Here is a 22,664-nt window from a genome sequence, read left to right on the forward strand (position 1 = left end):
TTAAGAAAACTAATAATGTATATATTAATAGATTTCTTTTTGTGCATTGCGTCGATTGTGTCTATAAATAGAAAATGATTCATGTCGTTGGTGGAACTACTGCGCATGCTGCTGCACATAAATACGCCAAAAATCTAGCGCAATCGCGGGAGATGCAAACACTGAACACATATTCGACGAAACAAACACGGAAATTCACTGAATTTTATTGGAAATCATTCTTGTTGTTGGTGTATTTAATCGAACGCTAACTACTTCGAGTCAATACCTTTTTTCTCAACTTAACCGTAGTATAGTAGTAGAATCGGCTAGGCCTAGCCTTTAGCTAGCAAAACTCACTTGTCTGTAGGCGGCCTACACAATAAACGACGTCCATCTAGCTCAGTCAGTTAGTACTACTAAATCGCTTTGTCGTGAGGCCGGAGTAGCCTAGGCCTAAAGTACAAGTACGTAGTAGGCCTAACTGCAACACCTATCATCAAGCATGTCAGATCCGTTAGCCCACATTCTTGGGTTTTATTTTGCTGATGTATTGAAAGAATCCGGTAAGATATACAATATGTATTTATTATTTAATAATAATATATTTAAACATACAGTAGCTATGTTTAATCATTTCTCCATGGTTTAATCATTACACTCCATGGTTTAATAGTAGGACTCAGGAGATTACTTACTACTGTATTTTTCAGTATAGATGTTATATATTTATAGGTTAGTCCTACCCTATTTATTTTTTACTACTGTAGACAAAGCCCCTAGGAAAACATTTATTTAACTGTACCTAGGCCTACTCTTGGCCTAAAGAGCTAGAATAGGCCTATGTTGGACAGTATTAAATATTGTACTCTCTCGCACAAATTTAATCTTGACAGTTTTTTACTTCAAAATTACATCAAACAAATAAATAATAATTATATCTAAAAATGTGATGCTACAGTACACATGGTATAAAATTAAATGCCCACTATCCTATCCATCATATGCTGGAAAAAGTGTAATAATATGGCCCATAATATGGGTAGCTGTATAGTAGTGATTAAATCTAAAAAAATTAATTCAATTGCGGTGCATCATTCCACTCTAAAATATTTACAATGTTAAATATTTGTATTTATTATGATGCAAGTTCAAAAATTATAATATTTTATAAACTATTGTGATTAATTATGTGGCCTTGGTTTGGCCATCTGCCTAGTTGTGTTCATTTCAGACAACAATGTTTTTATGGCACATAAATATTTTCTTTTTCAAATAATTTGTGATAACTTTCAGTGCATTTTAGTTTCATACATAAATTAAAATAAATAATGATATCTTTAAAATATTCTTTGTTCCTTGTGAACACATTGTCTTATTTTAGAGTAATTTCTTAACAAGCTACTACTATGCAGCATTGAATTAGAATAATGCTACTGACTGACCTAGGCAAGGCTTTACAGCTTACCTGGGAAGTACTGTAATATTATCTCAATGTTAATGAGTATATCTAATTCATCCAGGTATATTGAATATTTTCAATTGGTTCACTAAGACTAGAGATTTCACTCTTCCTCCTTTGTACACTGGATATAAATGAAATATGTAAAGAAAACAAATTAACATTCTCTAAAACATAATGTTTACACCTGTATACCTGCCACCTCTCACGCATGAGGGCCGATTTTTTTTATGCCTCATGTATTGTATATGTGGCTATTTTTTGCGCATCCATAAAAAATATTCAGAAAAACATTGTTTTGAAATTAACTTGCGTATTTTGATAAAATAACCTAGGACTACACGTTATTAATTAATTTGAGCATAATTAGCCTTGACCTACAAGTATTGCATGGTTATGGTAGTACAGGAAAACAGAACTGAATTCTGCGAAAAATTATTTCTCGATTATTTTGAGTTATTATAACATAGAGGGTGCTATATATAATTTTGATGTAATGTCTCGTGCATTGGCCACTGAAAAAGTTGGCAGGTACAGTACACTACTTCACACCTAATTTATAATATCGACTTTATATGAAAAATTCACTGATAAGCTGATATTGATAACAGCAAATGAACGAGTGCATAGTTCAGTACTAGTTACCATAGATACACAGTGTGTTTATTATGTAATAACTTGCCCTTCATAATAATTGTTATTGATTTTAACAGCTAGGAAGGTTATTATGTAAATTTTAAATGTTTGATTTTAGGTACTAATTCAGGAATCTAAATTTTAAATTTCTAGTTTTAAAAATATGAATCCTTTGAGATACCCCTACATTATTAAGGGAAGATTTCCAGTAAAACATTACATGGGAAAGTATATGTTTATGTTCAGTTATTTAGAGGACACACCTATTTAAGGAGACACTTTGTGGGATCCCAAATCATACAGTAAATGTGTCCTCTTAATACGGTTTTACTGGATCATTTACTACTACACATTGCTAACATTGGTGGTGCAAAGTATTGTAAATAATATATTAGATTGTTTAGAAAAGTGAAAAAAAAAATTCAATTTTAAAATATAGGAATTGTCTTTACTATTAGTAGATTTCAGATTTATAATATTCAAACTAGAATACTGACAAAAATCACCGACTTAGCACATACAGTACGAATAATAACATTGAACAACATAAAGAAAGACTAGATACTTGGGCAAGTCTAGAATTGTCTTTTTACCTTAATAGGTTTTCTATCATGAATACAATGCATGGCTCTCTTGTGCCCCAAGGGCTTTCAGACCTCGCCATAGACATAGTACATATACCAACACATAGAATAATGTGTTGTAATAATCTACCTGCAGCTTGCTACAAAGTAAATATTTTTATTCAAAATTACTTGGAAATGAAATTGTAATCTTATCTTATCTTTACAGTTCATTTAAAATAACTTAATTCTTAAAATAGTAAGTAATTTCTCTCAATGCCGATCAAATGCTTTATATTGTTTCCTTTTCCAGGTATTCTTTTGTTAAACTTTCTATAGAAATTCTAAATATAATGATAAAGGCAAGGAATTTTATTATGAGAATGAAAGCTTAAAACTTATAGTGTTATTTACCCTAAGAATTTTTATTGTGGTTGATTGTAACTAAATGTCATTACAAACTAGAATCACTATTTCTAAAAACTGTTTTCAGCATATTCACCTGATCATATTCACCAAAACTATAACTAGGTTTAACTGTTTCAACAAACAGGTAAAGATTTTCCAGATGGAATGGTCAGTTATCAAACAACGAACAAAAACAGTATAAACATGAATAACTCGGCCACATCATGGCTACAGGTGGGTGGAGGTGACGGAGGCTATGACATGGTGGATGGAGACAATAATGTGGAAGAATCGCACGATGATGCCATGACAAATTTTGAAGGTACAGTAATTTTTGGGGTTATCCGCACTTTGCAGATAACCCTTGTTATTTTTTTTTTCCTTATTTATTCTTCTTTCTTTCAACGAATTTTGTTGGCAGCGTATGTCTAATTCTTGTTAACATAAGATGAGATAACTTTGTCAGAAGATTGACCTCTATCTCTAGATGTGCAAGAAACTTCGTTATATGACTTTAGAGTCGCGCAGAGTAAGTTACGCGCGATTTTATAAATTTCACGTATTTAACATAGATCGAAAACCATATAACAATTTAAATTGAAACTTAACAAAGTGTAATTTATATCATGCGCTAACTTTCTGTGGAAAGAAATAGAATGTTTTACAGAAAGTTACGCGCGGCGGATAACCTAACTCCTCCGTAGTGACGAGTTAAAATCTAGTTTTCTTTGTACTTTTCCCAGCTAGCTTAATGAAATCATTATATGGCACCCTTCCAAATGATTTGTTATCTAACTTCTTTGCCCCACCTAAAGTCCACACAGTTTTGACCATTATTCCTTAACTTTTCCATTCAAACATGAAAGTGTTTTTTGTTGGGGTATATCTTCAATTAGCCTTATATTGTAGTGTATATTTCTTCCTTTTCTACCGTTTTGATCATTATTAACTAATAATGGATAATAACTATTTTTAGGCTCGCTGATAAGCATTCGATTAGAATTTTATAGTCTATGTTTAAAAAGGAAATTTAGTATTCACATAGTAGCTATTAATAATTTCAGATATAGCAAAGATGCTGGCGAAGATTGGAGATAACGTGAACGAAAAATATAAACTACCAAAATTCAACCCAAAGACGAGCTTCGACAGCCAGGTTGTTAGTTTATTGGCGGAGCGAGTGGGTGACTCGGAGGTTCAACAAGTCGCTCTTGTTCTACGCTTCACCAAGGACGTTTTGAAGACCGCTGCTAATCCAGAAAACATTCTTAGTAAAACCCGGAGTTTTATCGCAGGGCATTTTGCAGGATGGGTCCGACAGTATGAAACATAAATGGCAAGAAAGGATTGCATCAATTTGCCGTATCCGATTCACACCTTCTAACACAAAAACATGACTACAGAATCTCCTGGGATAACAGTATGCTTTCACACTGTGAATGTAAAGAAATTTCTGTGTAAAAAAATTAGAAAGATACACCCAGTTATCTGCGTTTTAGATTGATGGAATATTTAAAGATTACAGACTTGTTTTAAAATTTGACATTGAAGGTACCAAGTTAACAATATGTTGCGTGTGCATCAGAGTTGTGGCTTGATGTTTATGATGATTGGCCGCCAATCCAAATGTCCTGGGTCCAAGTCCTGTCATGTCAGGATTTTTTCTAATGACAATTTACAACTCCACTCTCAAAGACTTGTAATAAGACTTTGTTTATGTATCTTGTGTATGTGAACATATATATGAACGGGATTGCCACTTTTAGGATAGTGAATGAATTTGCTTATGGTTATCCTTCTTGGCAATTTGCCTAAATATATAAACAAAACAAATAAGCTCTTTACTTTTCAAGATTCCAATTTTTTGATGGTATTATGGTAAGAAAGGCAAGACTTTATATATTTATCGTTTCAAATTAATTAATTAAATTTCAGTATATCACCGGGCGGTTTCGAATTAATGTTCATTGCCTAATGTGTTTATATATATATATATATATATATATTGAGGCAGTTTTAACTTATTTGATCTTGATTTTTTTCTATATCCTGCCTATGGAGCTCTTTGATTTATATATATATATATATATAGGTATTTTATTCATAAAAAAACCCATCATGTTTTAGGTGCTTTTGCCATCTATTATGAAAGCTTTAAAACTTTTAGGCGAAGTACAATTTGAAATGTATTGTACAACTAGAAGAAATCTGGGATTGTTTTCTCTAACATTGTTTGCCATATTTATTTATTTCATACTATTTATATAAACAATCATGAGACTGTTTAATTGACTGTAAATTTATGAAGTTGTAGTAATGTAAAAGTGTAATTTAATAATAGTACAAAAATTGCTTTAAGACTAATATTCTTCAAACTGTTATACTGGGCAAAAGTCCCTGTATAGTGCAGAATGGCATTCCTGTATATTTTAATTCATTATGCAATTATTTTTAGACTAATGACTAGATTTTTGTTAATTAAATTAATTAATAATTGTTAAATAAGTTAAGTTATATCTGCAAACATGCTCAATGATTTCCAGTCATGTTAGCACCTTTGTATCATATGCAATTTAGTAGGTTTTCAATGTGTAAAATCAACCGTAATTTAAATTTAAATCATGTATTTTGAATGCATACATTTTATATATTATTTGATGAATTACTGAACTTTTTTTGATAAACTAATCTATATGTTTACTGAATCAATGCTGCATACAATCTCATTACCTAATCACATGGAGTTTTAATACTGTAGATAAATACTATTAAAGTTAATGTACTGTATTGAAGATTGAAAAGGCTGAGTAAATAATTATGGTATGCCATTAAGTCATTTTGGGATTTCACTAGAAAATTTGGGAAATCCACTTATCTTAAGAAGTGCATCTTTTACCAGTGATTCAATGTGATCCGATGTAAATTGTATGTCTGATGTCAGAAATGTTGTTAAAGTATCTAACAAATGTGGCCCTATATAAAACTTACATACAGAAGAATGAAATAGTTTTTTCATTACGATTTTAATTTATATTAGTTATAAATTATGTAGTTTCGTTTGTTTTATACCGTGCGGTATGTACCATTATGTCTGTAGTGGTAAAGGATTGCTAATCCAATATATGTACTTTTCCGTTTTTAGATTAGTTAGGCTTCTGTTTGTCTTGTAATACATAGTGTACAGTAGAACCATTCCCCTCCCCCCCCCCCCCAATTTAGAGGACACCCCCCCCCCCCAGTCCCTCTTATAACCGAACACTTTCCGAGATACGAAATAGAGGAAATATAAAATACTACGGACAACCTCTATTCAAGGCACATTTTGTTGGATCCCGAAGGTATTCACTAAGGCCAATTTACACAGACGAGTGTTAACGGAATACAAATATATAAATCTGTTATTCCTTATGACCTTTCATTTAGCGGACGGGTGGTTTCCTCTGAGGATAGATACAGATTAGTGAGTAGTAGTGGGACAAGTTTTCCGCTCATAACTGTTACCGCTCGTCTGTGTAAATTTGCCTTTATACTTAGTTGTGTTTGTTTTTAATATACCGTAATACTGTTAAAGGATCGTTAGATACACCTTTCCTTTTTAACGTAAGATGTGGAAAGGCATATGACCAGGAAAGAGTAATATTACAATGTGGTTACACTACAGTCATGGAAATAGGTCCATGCTACAGTCAACCTGTCTATTACGGAAACATCCATTAGGGGACACTTGTTGGGGTTTTCCCTTTTCTCTATGACAATAAACAACAAAAATACTACAAAATGTGAACACGTCAGAAAAAAGTTATTTATTTTTGAACAAAATTAAATACCGCGTTCACAATCATTGGTCCTACTGTTAGATGCTTTTACTTTTATACCATATATTAAATTGAGCTGATGCTTATGCCTAACGGGTTTAGATTTCAATCCAACTAACTTTTTTTTATTAATACGGATACGAATCATTTTTATTGCAATTTAAAATCATAATTTGAAGTTTAAACTAAGAATACTAGGACTATCTTAATCTAACCCTCTGTTGAATACTGATATTGGAATGTACAGGAAAAGTGGGTGTTTCAACGAAGCAAACAAAATAAAAGCAAATATTTAATACTAAACCGTGTGAACTGGGTTTATATTGTGTAGCGATGAACCCTGTAGAAAACACTACAATCTATGACACCACGTATACATTGCAAGCATGTTTATAGTTTATAGTTGTAGTCCTATTATCAAGATACAGGAATTTAATTCACTTAAAATGAAAACTTCACTTCCATAGTATATGAACGTAGTTTAATTACGCAAGAAACATTTTTTATAGCAAAAACTAGCTATGCGTCATACAATTTATACAGTGCTATGTGAACGCACCAAACATGATTTAATATGAAAGTCCGTTGTTTATATTATGGGCTGAATCGTAACTTGTCGATGGTATCCATGTCAATGTTGCTCTCGGAATTTCGCTTAACTCCACGGTCTCCTTTGACGCAGACATTGTAAGATGAAAAAAAGCTGAAAGAAATTACCAATAATAATCAAATTCAATACATAATTGTTATTTAAGCTTGGTTGACACTGGAGAGGCACAACACAAGGATGTAACGCAACAATGTCGCACATCTCACGTTTTTCTTCGGAACAATGAAAAAACTATTGAAATAAGGCCTAGAAATTGTCGTTAACAAAAATTATAGTGTATCAAAGATTCAACCGATCAAAGCGTTCGGTTTAAATTTAAATTCGTCGTTAATTTCATTCGTCAATTTACGTGACGCAATTTTGATGTGCGGAAAACCGGCCTAGTAATAATAATAGAAAATGCATTTTTCTGCCATCGGTGAAATAAGCCATCATTAATATTTAAAGTCTCTCAGTTGCAAATAAAGTACCGGTATGATTTATATCTTTATAATATACGGTACCTACCCGACATCTTCGCACACTAGCGAGTCTTCACAGGGACAGTCAGTCGGTGGTGAATTGGGCAAAATAGAATTCAACCAACTCTGAAAACCGGAGTCACAAAGTTCACCCGTCCGGGCAAGCGGCTTGCAAACTTTTATTAATGAATCTTTGGAAAACAAATAAGAGAAATTATGAAAACCAGGAATATTGGTTAATGTACAGTAGGCGTATTACATCGATGTTATCTTCACCGTAAAACACGCAGATTCCTGCGTAGCTTTAGGTATATCTTGGTAAACTGTTACTGTTCGTTTCCGTCGTTAACAGCCCTTCGAGACGATAACGTCCATAAACGAAACAACGCTAACCTATACCGGTAATTAAATAGGCTAATTTGGCTAAATAGGCAAATTAAAATAATATTACGTATACGAACCTGACATAGCGGCACAGCACATGTTGTCGTCACAATCCTCATTCTCCATACAGGTGGCTCCGATATCGCCCGCTACTTTGTTGGAGTTGCACTGACCAAAATAGCAAATAGAATCGGCGCAGCATTGCTCATGACGATTACACATGCCGTCCTCGATGAGACAACGCCGACACTCTGATCCATAGAAACCGCCGTCCATGCAGAAGTGATCGTCCGTGCAGTCTGAATCCTCGGAGCATTTCTGAAAAATAAATCGTCATCATCAACATCATTATCGTTATTAGTTATCATTGTTGTCATTGTTTTATTTATTGTCGGCCAGCGCCATCATCTTAGGTCTCTTTCATCACGTCGGTTTTGTTTCTTTGCTGTTTATCGTTGTCATCCCCATCCTCTCATTGGTTTTATTTCATCGTCGTCGTCGTCATCATCATCATCATCATCATCATCATCATCATCATTATCATTGCATTATCATCATCGTCATCGGCATCAACATCGTCGTCGTCGTCGTTATCATCGGCATATACATCATCGTCATCATCATCACGACACGCGGTCTGTCCTTATCCAGTCCTTATCTAGTCATTGCAATGTCACGGCTTTCGGTGAAAATCAAGATTTAGTTTTACCATAGAGATATTAATATCTCTATGGTTTTACGCATCTATTCGACTATTGTTGGTGCAATGCAATTAAAAGTCGCTTTAAAATATGTATTAAAGCTTATAGTAATGGTACGGTGGTGTTTTTTTTTCTCTATAACATTTCAGTCAAAGGTCCGTCTAAATGCGGAATTTTATTTCAGACAAAAGAAAAATTAAAACGTACGTAATCTGCGTCTACATTGTGAACCTCTTCGGACATAATCAATGATTTACTTCCATTTGGTAGTTGCATAATAATTACAGATGTATTTGTTTGAATTGTGTAATTTCCCATATCTTTGGTTACTGATGTTCCATTTATCGTATAGTTTCCTACGGGAAAATCGTCATCATAAAATTCTATCCATTCATCATCTATAAAAATAAGAAAAGTAAACGTAAGGTAAAAATACCGACACACGATACGTCAGCTTCTGATGTGATTAATTATTATATTTTTGGCCTATCGATCAATAATTTAGTTTAAATAAGTTATTCACTTTCGAAAAAAAAAACACAAACAACACACGATTTTACTTATAAAAAGAATTATAACCAGTTTGTTGTTTCGTTATAATATATTATAATATAAATAAATATTAAAATGGCATATTCAACAACAACCACTTTTCAGGACACTATATTATATATTATTTACATTAAAAAACCTGTCTATAATATACTACATGTATTTTCGTGGCGATCGAGAAAGTTCAGTTTCTACATCTTAAATTGAAGCAACCATCCTTCCTCACAGATTGCTTCTTCCCTTTATAAAATATTAAAATGGCAAATTCAACAACAACCACTTTTCAGGACACTATATATAATTATATTTACATTCAAAAACCTGTTTATCTATAATATACTTTATATATTTTCGTGGCGAACGAGAAAGTTTATTTTTCTACATCTTAAATTGAAGCAACAAACCTTCCTCACAGATTGCTTCTTTCCTTCAAAATGATGAATGCAACATTTTGAAATAAATTTATAAAAGTAATACAATCATTTACCTTCGATATCGTCCGGTACTTCATTCAATTTACTTAGAAGCTTGTCCAACCTCTTCGATATTATATCAAACAAACTTGATCCTAACCCACCATTAACAATGTCCGAATCAAATTTCCCCCGCCGTCCACGTAGAAGATTTGGCCCAGCACTAGCTAGGTTAATGACAAGTGCACAAAGTACAAGAACACCGCCGAAAGATCTCACTAAAGTCATCATTGTATAAACGGAGAGAAAAGGCTATAGACCTATAATACTTCGAAGTTTCTAGATGTGTGTTGTTCACTAAATAAAGTAGTCTGTGTTATTTATTTGTTCTGGTGACAAACATCAGCAATCTGATGACGATCAACAGATGTTACAAATTATTAATCAATAATTATTTTCGATTGAATATTGTGTTTTGTTATAAATTGTCGTGTTGTTATAATTATACCTATTCAAATGCAGCCAGTTGGTTCAATGATTCGGAATTACGTAGAAAGTCCCATTTTTATGATGTGTTTCCTTTCAAATATTTAATTAGGCTAAATGTAATAAATGAATGAGTAAAACTGGTCTAAAATATCTCCCCTAGAAACCCGTCCAGCTACAGCTGACCGTTTTATTCATAAGGTTGTGTAGGCTAGGCCTGAATTAAAAAAAAAATATAAAAATGATAAAGAACTTTAATTTTGCTGATAAATTCTTACAATTTGTTAGGCGGCTAGGCCTATTTATTTAGGTAGACAGATCAAATTAATAAACGTTATTAGAATTAATTCTTATTAGGCGTTATATTATATTTTGCTCGTGTGTAATCATAAGTGTGTAGGCGACAGATGATGACGATTAAAATAATGCTTGACCTGTTATCATTTATACATGTGTACTTTTGGGTCGTTAAATATATATCAGATAATTTGTATGTGATTAAGTTCTAAGCTTTAAATGATCAATATCTGTAATGAATAGGAACTAAAATCCATTAGAATTAGTCAAGCTAAGCAGGGAGTTGTTATTAGATGGAGTAACATCATAGTATGTTCTTTTGATCAGTCTACTTTTCCGACAGGAAGTAAAATAGATAAGACTTAATCCCCGATAAACAGTTCCTCATCAAATAAACAATTTTCCCTGACGTAATCAATGACACGCGCATGCGCAGAAAAGTCAAAGTTGCTTCGCTTCGCTTGAATAACTCTGGCCTACGTCACACATCGTCATGGTGTTTCAGAAAGCCAGATGATACAATCGCGACACACAATGACAACTGACGACTTCTATACCGATGTACGTAGACTTTTCCGATTTAGATTTCGATGATAGCGATTTAGAAGATGTTGATCTAAATGAAAATGTGCCAATGTATTGCCCATGTGGGGAAAGTTCTGACGATCAAATGATCGCTTGTGAAGGAAAAGCATGTCCTAATGAATGGTTCCATTTTGAATGTGTGAAGCTCACTGCTCACATCTTCTGAAGTTCCAGCTGGCAAATGGGTTTGTGAGCAATGCTGTCAACAACACGACGTTAATAATATTGGGCATAGGCCTGGCTCAAGTAGGCCTAGTGTTAAGCGACCTAGTAGTAGTACTACTACTCAAGAAACAGGTTAGTAACTGGTGTAGCCTATTCAATATTTGATACTACTGCAGCCTACCGTTCCTAGCTAGAATCTCTAGGAAAGAAAGGAGGCCTTTTACGTTGCCTTTTTTTTACAGGTATTTATTCATTGAACTTTAATATTTCATCAGGAAGGAAGGGAGGGACGGTCAAGTAGGGGCTAGGCCTACCCCAATAAAAACAACTTTCTGATGATGCAGTATTATTTCCATTTATTAATTATGACCTGGGCTGTCACTACTGACAATTGGGAAGATTTATGTATTTTTCATTTGTTAACAAATGCCGGGAGTTAAATTGACAACGCCTGATTAAATGTATGACCAGGGAGTTATGTTAATTGTTTTTTTTTTCAATTCTAGACAAAGATGTTCCTGCACAGACCAGGGAACTCCCTGCACAGACAAAGAAGAAAGGGGCTACAGTGCAGAAGAAAAATCAAGTACTGAACAGTACTGTATATCTAAATGTAACCAAGGCTTTTAATGAATGATATACTGTAAATAAAAATAATCGATATACTGAGTCATTTTTTAATTCTTTGTATTGTATTAAATACATATTTAAAAATAAATACATGTACAATCATGTACAAATAACAATGTTTGTAAACATGTGTTTGTCTTCTCCTTTCCAAAGAATGTATCCCATTTGAGATGCAATGCAACTACTGCTGCCTCACAGAAAAAAGATTCTTCTGTCTGTTTTTCACTGGAATCAAAATCAGCAAGGTTTATTCCAATTTTTACATCCTTCTTTTTAGAGCGCATATTCTTCTTCCATGTGTCAAGTTTTACTCTACAGTTGTTACAACTGTATGGTGGGAGAATATCCGTGTTCACATCTACTTAAGTTGTAGTGCACGCTGGATTAAATCTGAATAATCAGATTTCAAAATTAGACGTCTTGAGTCAGATGCAGCAGTCTCTCGCCCACATAAACGACAAATAGCCTGTATTTCCATTATTACAGTACAAATTCCTATAATGAATAAAAGGAAGACAACAAAACAAATTACAGTCAGTACATTCATACATAGTCATAGAATTGTATTAATATTAATTATTATTTATAGTGGACATCCTATAATTATATAGGCCTATTCTATAGGCTATGCTTAGTTATATAGGTAATTCCCCGCCTAGCATACGTGCAGGGGCCTAGGCCTATTTATGGGAGAGGGCTAGGCCAGGGATTTGTTATTAGACCATCTCCCTGGCTAGGCCTAGGCCCTGGTGGTGTACCTAGTGCATCACCAGAATCGGCGATTCCAGCCGCCAACAAACATACGATCGGAGGGTGTTAATTACCCAGATTACACGCTGGCGTTTATCACTACTGACAACATGCCCACACCTATAAAAACATGTTGTATTTTAACCAAAATTACGATTATGTAAGAAACTGTAAGAAAATAAGATATCAAGAGAATGATAGAAGACATACTCTTTTAAATATTAGCGCTGGTGTTAAAATGGAGAAACGTGCGGAAAATATCAAATATTAACTTTAAAACTTACCAAAAGTCTCTGAAAATCACGAAAGAAGGTCTACAAACAAACAGATGAACGTACACTTTGAATTATCGTAACTTTTTAACGAAAGGTCGGAATTTAAAGCGGTTTTTTGTAAAATATATATTGCAGAATTCTCTAATGACGTAAACAAATTGTAAAGCTATAGACGAAGAAGGAATCATCTGCGCATGCCTACAATGTTTGTTTGTCAGGAATGCATCGAAAGTCTTTACTCAAAATGGACGAATCCCGGCGATAGAGGGCCTGGCATCGTCGGCAAAGTAGACTCCAAACAAAAGGCAGGAAATTAGTGCCAGTTGACTGCATAATCCTTTGAGGTTCCTGTATACCGCTCGTCGCTTATTGGCTGTAGATCAGTTGATAAATTTGTTGTTACTCCATCTAATAACAACTCCCTGAGCTAAGGAAACTACATTTGATGACGTTAATAATAATAGGCTTAAATATTTGACCAATCAGAAACATCCGGAAGCTCTATCTTCTTGTATACATCGTGACGGGCTAAGTGCGTTATAATCTGAAATCATTATATGAATCAAATGTTATATATATATATATATATATATATTCAATAAAATGAATACGTATAAATAAAAAAAAAACCATATATAAATACTATAATTGTAGTGATTAAGGCTTATCAGTGTAGTTAAACACTTTATTGAAATATCCACTATGATGTATACTGTTGCTTCCTTTTCATGTTGGCCGCTGGCGTTCCATGGACCATGAAAACAAGAACAAGAACCAAACTCAAAAACTGGGGGAAGCAAAGTTTCTGATTAAGAATAGGCCTAACTGTGACTTTTTATCGTAAGTTTAAATAAAAAGGTACAGTGACGAACCCAGACAGTGTAGCTTATTCAATTCCAATTTTTGCTAGGCCTAACTAGGCCTAGGGCCTAGGCCTAGGCAAACGGCCCATATGCCCTAGTCTAGAGACTAGGGCTAGGCAATATAGGCTTAACTTAGAGAGGATTCGAGTAGTAGGTGGCCTAGCCTAGCTAGCTAGGCCTAGCAAGAGCAGTAGTATCAGACAGACCTGAGCTTGAGTTAGTACAGGCCCCAGCTAGTCTACTACTGCTTAGCAGCCTAAAACTATAATAGATAGGCAGTACGGTAATGGGAATGGCTAGAATAAAATATTCATACTGGCTGCATCTACACCTCCCTAGTCGTACTCGTAGATACAATCTCCAGACTAGTATAAAAGTATATCTACCCCTATAAAACTTATATATATATATTTTTATTTCCAAATTATATTTAGTTAATTTTTTTAAATAAAAAATATCACATCACAGAGGGCGGTCTTTAGTTTTGGAATAAACCTAATCAGTATTTTTACTTACATTAACTAATTTTAATTTAAAAATGTATAACATATACAACTAAGGGCCTGTTTCTGCTGCAACTGCTCAAAATACGGTATAAAAATACGGTATAAAATACAGTATTTTTTATACCGTATTTTTTAGTACCCCGTTTCTGCTAACAATACTTCTTGGGTGGTCGTGTTAAATTTCATCTTTTTTACCCAAATTGCCATTCATTTATTTGATCGATAATTAAAAGTCGCAATAAAGGAAGTTTTACGTCTCACTTTCAACAGCCTAGCCCTAGTGATAGAGATGTTGTGAGAGCACAGAAAACATCGTAATGGGGACAATTAATTCGTTCCCTCCCCGAGTTATTGTATTTTGCAATGTTGTACTGCTTTCGCAGGCTCTTCAGCTTTGAGTTTACTTGCTTTGGAGACAAGTCTATTCCATACTCCTGCTTTATTTTTTTAGAAATGTCTTTATAAATGTGGTTGTCCCTTTTATTACCTTTTAGTTGGCCAGACATTTTAGCTTCCCCACACACATTTATTTAGTAAAACTGTGACGTCTTCGCTCCACATTTTCGCCGAATATATCTATACATGTGTGTAAAGCAGCTGACAGCGACAGAAAATAAAAACACGAATGGTGACCTTTTGTCATGTAAAAAAAAAATACGGTATTTTTTATTGGCAGCAGAAACGGGTACAAAAAATACGGTATAAATTTGTAAATACCGTATTTTATCCACAAATTTTGTAATTATCCACAAAATACGGTATACAAAATACGGTATATTTTTTATGAGCGCAGTTTCTGCTGCCAAAAATATACCGTATATATACGGTATTAAAAAAATACTGTATAATATACGGTATTTAGTTGGCAGCAGAAACAGGGCCTAAATATTAAGAATAATTGACCATTAAATATAATGTTAGGATGTACTAACATTGTATAATCATAAAACCCTACCATAAGTATTTATTTACTGGCCTTATTTTTTAGGTTCTCAAAAAATGGCATACATGCTTTTGCTGTTATCAATTATATTTTGTGTGAACGGTGAGGAGGACTATCCGTTCCGCAACACATCTCTTCCATGGAAGGACCGAGTTGATGATCTTGTAAGCCGATTGACATTAAACGAGATAATACTGCAGATGACAAAAGGGGGCGCTTATAACAATGGTCCTGCACCAGCAATTGGTCGTTTAAATATAGATCCCTACAGTTGGAATACAGAGTGCTTACGTGGAGATGCTCAAGCTGGTGAAGCCACAGCATTTCCAGAAGCTATAGGCTTAGCAGCTACCTTCAGGTAAATTGTTTTTCCATTAGTCAACTTTGTGTTTATTGCAGTAGACAAAAATATAAATAGAATAGATAGAATATAATTAATAAATATGAATAGATAAATGTTGACACAGATAAGCCCAATCCAAACTTGTTTTTACTTGATTAAAAAGTTTGTATTGTATAATTAAACTTTTCTGTTTAGCACTGATATTGTGTTTGACGTAGCGAGAGCAACAGGAATTGAGGTACATGCAAAGTATAATAACTATACCCAGCACAAGATCTATGGAGACCACAAGGGGCTAAGCTGTTTCAGCCCAGTCATCAATATAATGAGACATCCACTATGGGGGAGGAATCAGGTAAAAGGCCCAAGGCTAACCATCAATTGTCATTTAACAATTCATAACACAGTCGTTGATTACAGTTCTGATGATGAGAATAAATTTCTCTAAACATGTCACATAATTTTAAGTCTGCATTTTCATTAAATGCCTTACGATTTTGATTCTCACTTTGGTGGTATTATACATGATTAATTATAAATATACTTAAAGAAAATATGTAGAGGAAGAAGATACTGTATGATTAAAACAAAATATTCTGTCCTCTTCTTTTTCAGGAAACGTATGGAGAAGACCCATACTTGACCGGTGAACTTGTGAAGGTGTTTGTAAAGGGACTTCAAGGTGATGACCCTCGCTATGTGTTAGCAAACGCAGGCTGTAAACATTTCGCTGCTTATGATGGACCAGAGAATGTACCTACTTCAAGGTTCTCTTTTGATGCAAAGGTACTTTCTTTTTTTATTTGCCATAAAACGAGAATCAATTTTTAAACAGCAAGACATGAGCAAAAATAAAACCCAGATATCTTTGCCAGGATAACCCATAAAAGTTTCCAATGAGGTCCAAAAGATTATCAAATTATAAGTATCAAAGTTAAAACCATCTGGTGGTTAACATGCTTACCTTACCTAGTGGCAGGGTTGTAACTCACCACTCTTTCAACCCTACTCCCTAAGCCTCAAATGCGACTTAGTTCATAAGCACCATAAATTATCAAATAGTTTATCCATCCTGTATTCGGCGAGTTGCTGCCTGTTGGAGGAAGTTAAAAAAGAAAACAATTTAGTGGATTATATATACAGTATAAATAGATGATTCAGGTTTACTTCATTTGTATAATAATTTTTCCTCTTCTCCTTTTGAACATTTCAAAAATGTAAACATTGAGGCTGATGTAAATTTGATTAAATTTGTATTTTTTACAGGTGTCTGATCGTGACCTCTATATGACCTTTTTACCCGCTTTTCATGAATGTATAAAAGCAGGAACGTATAGTGTAATGTGCAGTTACAATAGGTATGTAAAAAATGTCATTAGTAGAGCTGAAAGAGCTAAATCAAACATTAATTTTTGCCTGTGTAAGATCAAATAATGTATTTATAACATCTGCTGAAACAGTTATTACCTTAAATTAGGAGAGAAAATAGGAAATGACAAACATAATAATTATTTGCTGAAAACAAATTGTAAATTCAATTTCCAAATTTCATCTATTGATGTTTTAAATATTTTTTGTTCTCAGTGTGAATGGAATCCCAGCATGTAGCAACAAACACCTTTTGACGACTATCCTACGAGATACATGGGGTTTCAATGGATACGTCGTAAGCGATCAAAACGCATTAGAGGACATATCATTAGCTCACAAATACACTAGCAACTACCTTGAAACTTCTATTCTAGCTGTGAAGGCTGGCTGCAACCTCGAACTCAGCAACTTCGTAGACAATGTCTTCACGCAACTTAATAAGGCCGTCGAGAACAAGAATATAACGCAGTCTGAGCTGATAGACAGAATCAAACCCTTGTTTTACACTCGTTTTAGACTAGGTGAATTCGATCCAGTTTCTATGAATCCATACACTAAACTTGATCTCACAAATGTTCAGAGTAGCGAACATCAAGAACTGGCCGTTGTAGCTGCGGGAAAAAGTTTTGTTTTGCTAAAAAATGACCAGGCTGTACTACCTGTGAAAAAGCTAGGTAACCTCGCTGTAAGTTGGTGAAGCATCTAAATACAGTGTATAAAGCTCTGTCTACACTATCAAATTAGTTTGACAAAAAATTGTGATGTGCCCAAATATGGTAGTGATATGCCCAAATACGTAATAATATAATAATCATCATATCCATATATGAGCACATTACATTTTTTAGTCACATAAAGTTTGATAGAGTAGACAGAGCTTTAGCATAGAGGTTAATAATAATATTATTTATTTGGCAAGTTTAAAAAGTATATGATTTGCCAAGTATGAGCCCAAATAGAATAACTTATCAATCATTAACACCAAAAAAAATACATACAAAATTATTACACATAATATTTTTATTAACAGTTACGTTATTAAATAATAATAATTCTGAGTTTTAGAGCTCTTATAGTTAAAAAAACATCTAAGCGCTGAACATACAAAAATAAGATTAGGGTTAAACTTCAATAACGTAAGCAAAATCTTCATCGTCCATCTCCATTCTTATCTAAAGTTTATAAATTCAACATTGTTTTTTGTTTTATTTCCCAGATTGTTGGACCATTTGCAGACACTGAAAGTATTTTATTTGGTGACTATACCCCAACGATTGACCCTAAGTACACCACTACTCCAAGAGGTGGCCTCAGTCACATTGCTGTGTCAACTAAATATGCAGCAGGCTGTAACAATGCCAAGTGCAGCAAGTATGATGCAAATGCAATTAAATCAGCCATTGAGGGTGCTGATGTCATTGTGGTGTGTCTTGGAACAAGTGAGTATCTCAGTTGTCTTTCATTTAAAGACAATCTTTTTTTATTGTTTAGTAGTAAACATATCTTAATTTAAGTCTTCTCGAATAATTACTATAAACCAGTGGTCCAGTGTACACAGCTTGTCCGTGTGCACTTTAAAGAACCCAGTTCGTCATTAAAGACCTCGGCGAACTGGTTCACAAAATAGCCCCTGTGTCTGGGGTATTACCACCTATCTGATATGACAGTGATTAATTAACTATTGGTAATCCTTGGTCACATGTGCCTAAATACATAATACATAAAATAAAATTGAGAATGTGATGTGACTTTCCTAAACTTAATGTATAATTGTTTTCTTAATATCAGTGTTATTGAAGTTCTGTGAGTAAATGTGATTTAAAAAAGGGCTGTAACTAAAATATTGTGAGGTAAATGATATTTTGGTGGTTACTTGTTTTTTAGGTACATCTGTAGAGAAAGAGAGTAATGATCGATACGATCTGCAACTTCCAGGCCATCAATTAAATCTTCTTCAAGATGCTGTAGCTGCTGGTAAGTCTGTTGCCCTGAAACTAAGCTAAGAGCTGAAGAAGCCCATCTTCAAAAACGTGTTCAGACCTAGTTATTTACCAGGGTAAGTTAGCGTCATTGGCCAATTAAATCAACAACTTACCTAGGTAAACAACTGAGCCTGAATACGCCCGAAGGGTAAATATGTAAAGATGAAAAGTTATTCAAAAAGTCTGTGACATTAATCGTACTATACACTAGCAATTTTCAATGTGATCTACTTGATTGCCTTTTCTTAGCATTGCAGATGGTTGCTATGCTATACAATCTATATTTTTTATTTATTGATAATATATAATTAGCTTATTACTTTTATGTTATGAAATGATGCATATAATGGAATATATGATTACTACTACTTAAAATTAGTATGCAGTATAATTGCTTTAATGAGTTTTTGTAAGATTTTGGATATTTCGCAATGCCATACATTTCACTACTAAAAAAAATGTACTTTAGTTTCACGAGTATACTCTCATGCTCTTGGTATATCTAATTCATGATGAATTCAGGCTTCCATTTTTTAATGTTGTATGAGTATAATCTTATTCACACAATTTTTGCCAAAGTTCACACTTAGTCCCATGGGATTATACTGAAATATGATACTATTTTAAACAAAAATTTAATGATTTTTTCTTGGTTTTATCAGCTAATGGAAAACCAGTTATTCTTTTGCTGTTTAATGCTGGACCATTAGATGTCAGCTGGGCTGTGTCAAGCCCTAGTGTGCGTGTGATTGTTGAGTGCTTCTTCCCAGCACAGGCCACTGGTGAAGCGTTGAGGAGGTTGTTTGTCAACTATCCACACTCGAATCCTGCCGGAAGACTGCCCTCAACGTGGCCAGCTTCTATGGAACAGGTTTAATACTTTTATTCTTTTTAAAGTAATATTTGAGGTGATCTCTTTATTCCAGCCCAGGCTGTCCAATACACATCACTGTTTTTCAACCATCCACACTCAATCCTAACTCGAAATATTTCCGCCAACTGACAAACAGGGACTGTCTCCCTAAACCCATTGCACACAACACAATCAAGATTCAAGACATTTTATTGATCCACTTTAAAATGGTAATTCATTTTGCTTGGCATAATTAAGACATTAAAACACAAAGACAAAATACATCAAATTGCAAAAGGCAATGTTAAAATACTATTTATATGTTAAAATACTGTTAAAAATATTGTAAAAAAAAATATTAAAAATGCAGATTGCAAAAACGCCAGTAAAATGTAAGCATAAAACCAGCCTTCCAATATATTCCAACTTCCAACAACTTTAAAACAAATTTCCTTCATCATGACCTTGTACAGGTGTACCATAAATGCAGAACTTGTTAGAAAATATTTTTTAATTTCTCCAAAATCTATATACTAGGTGCCACCAATGACAAACTATAGTATGAAAGGCAGAACCTATCGATACTTTAATGGAAAGCCACTATTTGAATTTGGTTATGGACTCTCCTATACAACTTTCCAATACACATCACTGACTATCTTATCGAGCAAGGGTAAACCATGTGACAATGCCACTGTCATGGTAACGGTTGCTAACATCGGTAACTATTCTGGTGATGAGGTTAGTATTATTTGTGTCTTTTATTTTGAGAATATTGATACAGTCAATGGGGTGTATCCAAAGGCAGATCTAAGATATTGGGAATGTAGGGGCAAACAAGGTATTGTCCTCCATTATAGTGGAAATTGGAGTGGTGTAAGAATAATTGTTGATTAAAATGTTTAATTTTTTATTTTTAACACAGTTTTCTTGTTTTTTTTCATTTTAAGGTGATACAGTTATACATGCGTTGGAAGAATGCCACTGTACCTGTACCAAGACACCAACTGGTTGGTTTCAATCGTACTGAAATCCAAATAAACCGCTCTGTGAAAGTGATGTTTACGGTTCCTCCACGTGTCATGGCTGTCTACACGGACAGTCTCGTTATCGAACCAGGTGTTTTTTTATTTCAAGCGGGTGGCCAACAGCCACAGTCGTGGACAAATTCTGTAAGCTTTGAAATTGTTGGTACAGTAACAAAACTTTCTGATTGTGCTTTTCAAGGTTGAAATTCAGTAGAAACCCTGTTAAGTCAACACCCACAAAAGTGTCCTCTATAGAGGTATCCCTGAATAAAGGTTGGCTGTAGTGTTTAAACATATATTTCTCCTTATTCATTCCATGGTAAAGTGTCCTCTTAATAGAGGTATCCCTGAATAAAGGTTGGCTGTAGTGTTTAAACATATATTTCTCCTTATTCATGTCATGAGAAAGTGTCCCTTAATAGAGGTATCCCAAAAGGTAAGTTCAACTTATTATATACTGTACTGACAGGTGTGGTCAAATGACCATTAAGTAGTTCAGTGAAAATTCTAATACAGTATACTATGCTTTTCATTTTAATAGACATGGTTGGTTTTGAATTTCAGGACATTTTTTCTCCGTGCATTACTATTATTTAAATCTGGGAAGCATGTTCATAAAGTAATATATTTATATAGAGCCTCTGTAAACTTAATTTAGACCGTAAATTAATAGTATGAATGGTGATGGATTATTGAAGGTTAGATTTTTATATTTTTATATGTTTATTTTTATATGTATTTTTATACAATTTGTAGTTTTCATATCTATGTAACTATTAAATTTCAGTAAACCCCTGTCTGTAAGAATACACTTAGCCTAAATAGGCTGTTGTTTGAATGGTAGTTAATACTATTATTATTCATGACAGATATGAACGCTACAAGTTCTTTGGGTCAACCGGTGCAGCTACAGTGATTAAGTTCACTTAGGTTGACACACTGGTCTTCCTAATTTCAGTTTTTTTTTTATGTATATACTGAAATAGACCAAAAAAATAATGAAATGAAATCATGTACAGTTTTTACTATAGCCATCCATATTATGTTAAAACATTTGATTCAAATCTATTTTTACAATATATTTTTATATTATATTAAAGTATATAGACAATTTATTTTTTATATACTATTTACATTTTAAATGCTGCAGTATAAATAATTCAATTATTTAAATTGTTTTTTATTAAAAGAGAGTTGTGCAAAACATAATGTGTATTTTTCATTTACTAAAATAGAGTAAGATTAAAGATATATTGTCTCCCTGAAAAAATATTTGTTTACATTTTGTTTAATATGCCATTTTAATGTCGCATAATAGTTATTCACTTTGACCAAAAACTGGATCCAAAAAAAATTATTTCTCTGAAAAAAAAATGTAATTTAAAGCAAGAAATACTCAAATTGTCTGTCAGACAATGATATGAGTTTTTGTTTAAAATCGACTGTTTATTTTGTCTTTATAAGTGAAATAGTTATTTTTTTTTCGTTTTTTTTCTATAGAAGTGAATAACTTTAATAAAACTGGAAAATGGCATATTAAAAGTCGGATTTTATTATTCTTCATTTTTCGTGTTTTAAAAGTTTTAACATAAGAAAAGATAAG

The 22,664-nt window shown here is 33.5% G+C and overlaps 3 protein-coding genes across 3 annotated transcripts; 2 read left to right on the forward strand and 1 right to left on the reverse strand.

Annotated features, from left to right (window-relative positions):
- Positions 1–159: 159 nt before the first annotated feature.
- LOC140040186 (uncharacterized) lies at positions 160–6,862 on the forward strand. The gene is made up of 3 exons (XM_072085931.1): positions 160–545; positions 3,194–3,370; positions 4,113–6,862. Exons 1-3 carry the CDS (start codon positions 485–487, stop codon positions 4,379–4,381), a joined length of 507 nt encoding a protein of 168 aa, XP_071942032.1. The 5' UTR covers positions 160–484; the 3' UTR covers positions 4,382–6,862.
- Positions 6,837–10,570, reverse strand: LOC140040184 (dickkopf-related protein 3-like). Its single transcript, XM_072085930.1, has 5 exons — positions 10,059–10,570; positions 9,227–9,417; positions 8,396–8,636; positions 7,981–8,125; positions 6,837–7,566 (listed from the first exon to the last, which is right to left on the reverse strand). Exons 1-5 carry the CDS (start codon positions 10,273–10,275, stop codon positions 7,458–7,460), a joined length of 903 nt encoding a protein of 300 aa, XP_071942031.1. The 5' UTR covers positions 10,276–10,570; the 3' UTR covers positions 6,837–7,457.
- A 3,364-nt stretch (positions 10,571–13,934) lies between these two features.
- LOC140040187 (uncharacterized) lies at positions 13,935–22,206 on the forward strand. Its single transcript, XM_072085932.1, has 11 exons — positions 13,935–14,012; positions 15,530–15,842; positions 16,023–16,182; positions 16,443–16,613; positions 17,094–17,185; positions 17,412–17,883; positions 18,415–18,637; positions 19,083–19,172; positions 19,843–20,051; positions 20,571–20,774; positions 20,984–22,206. The coding sequence occupies exons 2-11, from the start codon at positions 15,541–15,543 to the stop codon at positions 21,263–21,265; spliced, it is 2,205 nt and encodes a 734-aa protein (XP_071942033.1). The 5' UTR covers positions 13,935–14,012; positions 15,530–15,540; the 3' UTR covers positions 21,266–22,206.
- The last annotated feature ends 458 nt before the right edge of the window (positions 22,207–22,664 follow it).

Source organism: Antedon mediterranea, chromosome 2 (assembly GCF_964355755.1).
Source record: "Antedon mediterranea chromosome 2, ecAntMedi1.1, whole genome shotgun sequence".
Lineage (NCBI taxonomy): Eukaryota > Metazoa > Echinodermata > Crinoidea > Comatulida > Antedonidae > Antedon > Antedon mediterranea.

What these genes read in the sequence shown, in the direction of transcription:
- LOC140040186 (XM_072085931.1), top strand. Translation starts at nt 485, where the DNA reads ATGTCAGATCCGTTAGCCCACATTCTTGGGTTTTATTTTGCTGATGTA. An exon ending in TGATGTATTGAAAGAATCCG is followed by an intron (nt 546 to 3,193) that starts GTAAGATATACA and finishes TTCAACAAACAG; the next exon opens with GTAAAGATTTTCCAGATGGA. An exon ending in TGCCATGACAAATTTTGAAG is followed by an intron (nt 3,371 to 4,112) that starts GTACAGTAATTT and finishes TAATAATTTCAG; the next exon opens with ATATAGCAAAGATGCTGGCG.
- LOC140040184 (XM_072085930.1), bottom strand. Translation starts at nt 10,275, where the DNA reads ATGATGACTTTAGTGAGATCTTTCGGCGGTGTTCTTGTACTTTGTGCA. An exon ending in AGTACCGGACGATATCGAAG is followed by an intron (nt 9,418 to 10,058) that starts GTAAATGATTGT and finishes TTATTTTTATAG; the next exon opens with ATGATGAATGGATAGAATTT. An exon ending in ACAATGTAGACGCAGATTAC is followed by an intron (nt 8,637 to 9,226) that starts GTACGTTTTAAT and finishes TTTATTTTTCAG; the next exon opens with AAATGCTCCGAGGATTCAGA.
- LOC140040187 (XM_072085932.1), top strand. Translation starts at nt 15,541, where the DNA reads ATGGCATACATGCTTTTGCTGTTATCAATTATATTTTGTGTGAACGGT. An exon ending in GGCTTAGCAGCTACCTTCAG is followed by an intron (nt 15,843 to 16,022) that starts GTAAATTGTTTT and finishes TTTTCTGTTTAG; the next exon opens with CACTGATATTGTGTTTGACG. An exon ending in GTAACTATTCTGGTGATGAG is followed by an intron (nt 20,775 to 20,983) that starts GTTAGTATTATT and finishes TTTCATTTTAAG; the next exon opens with GTGATACAGTTATACATGCG.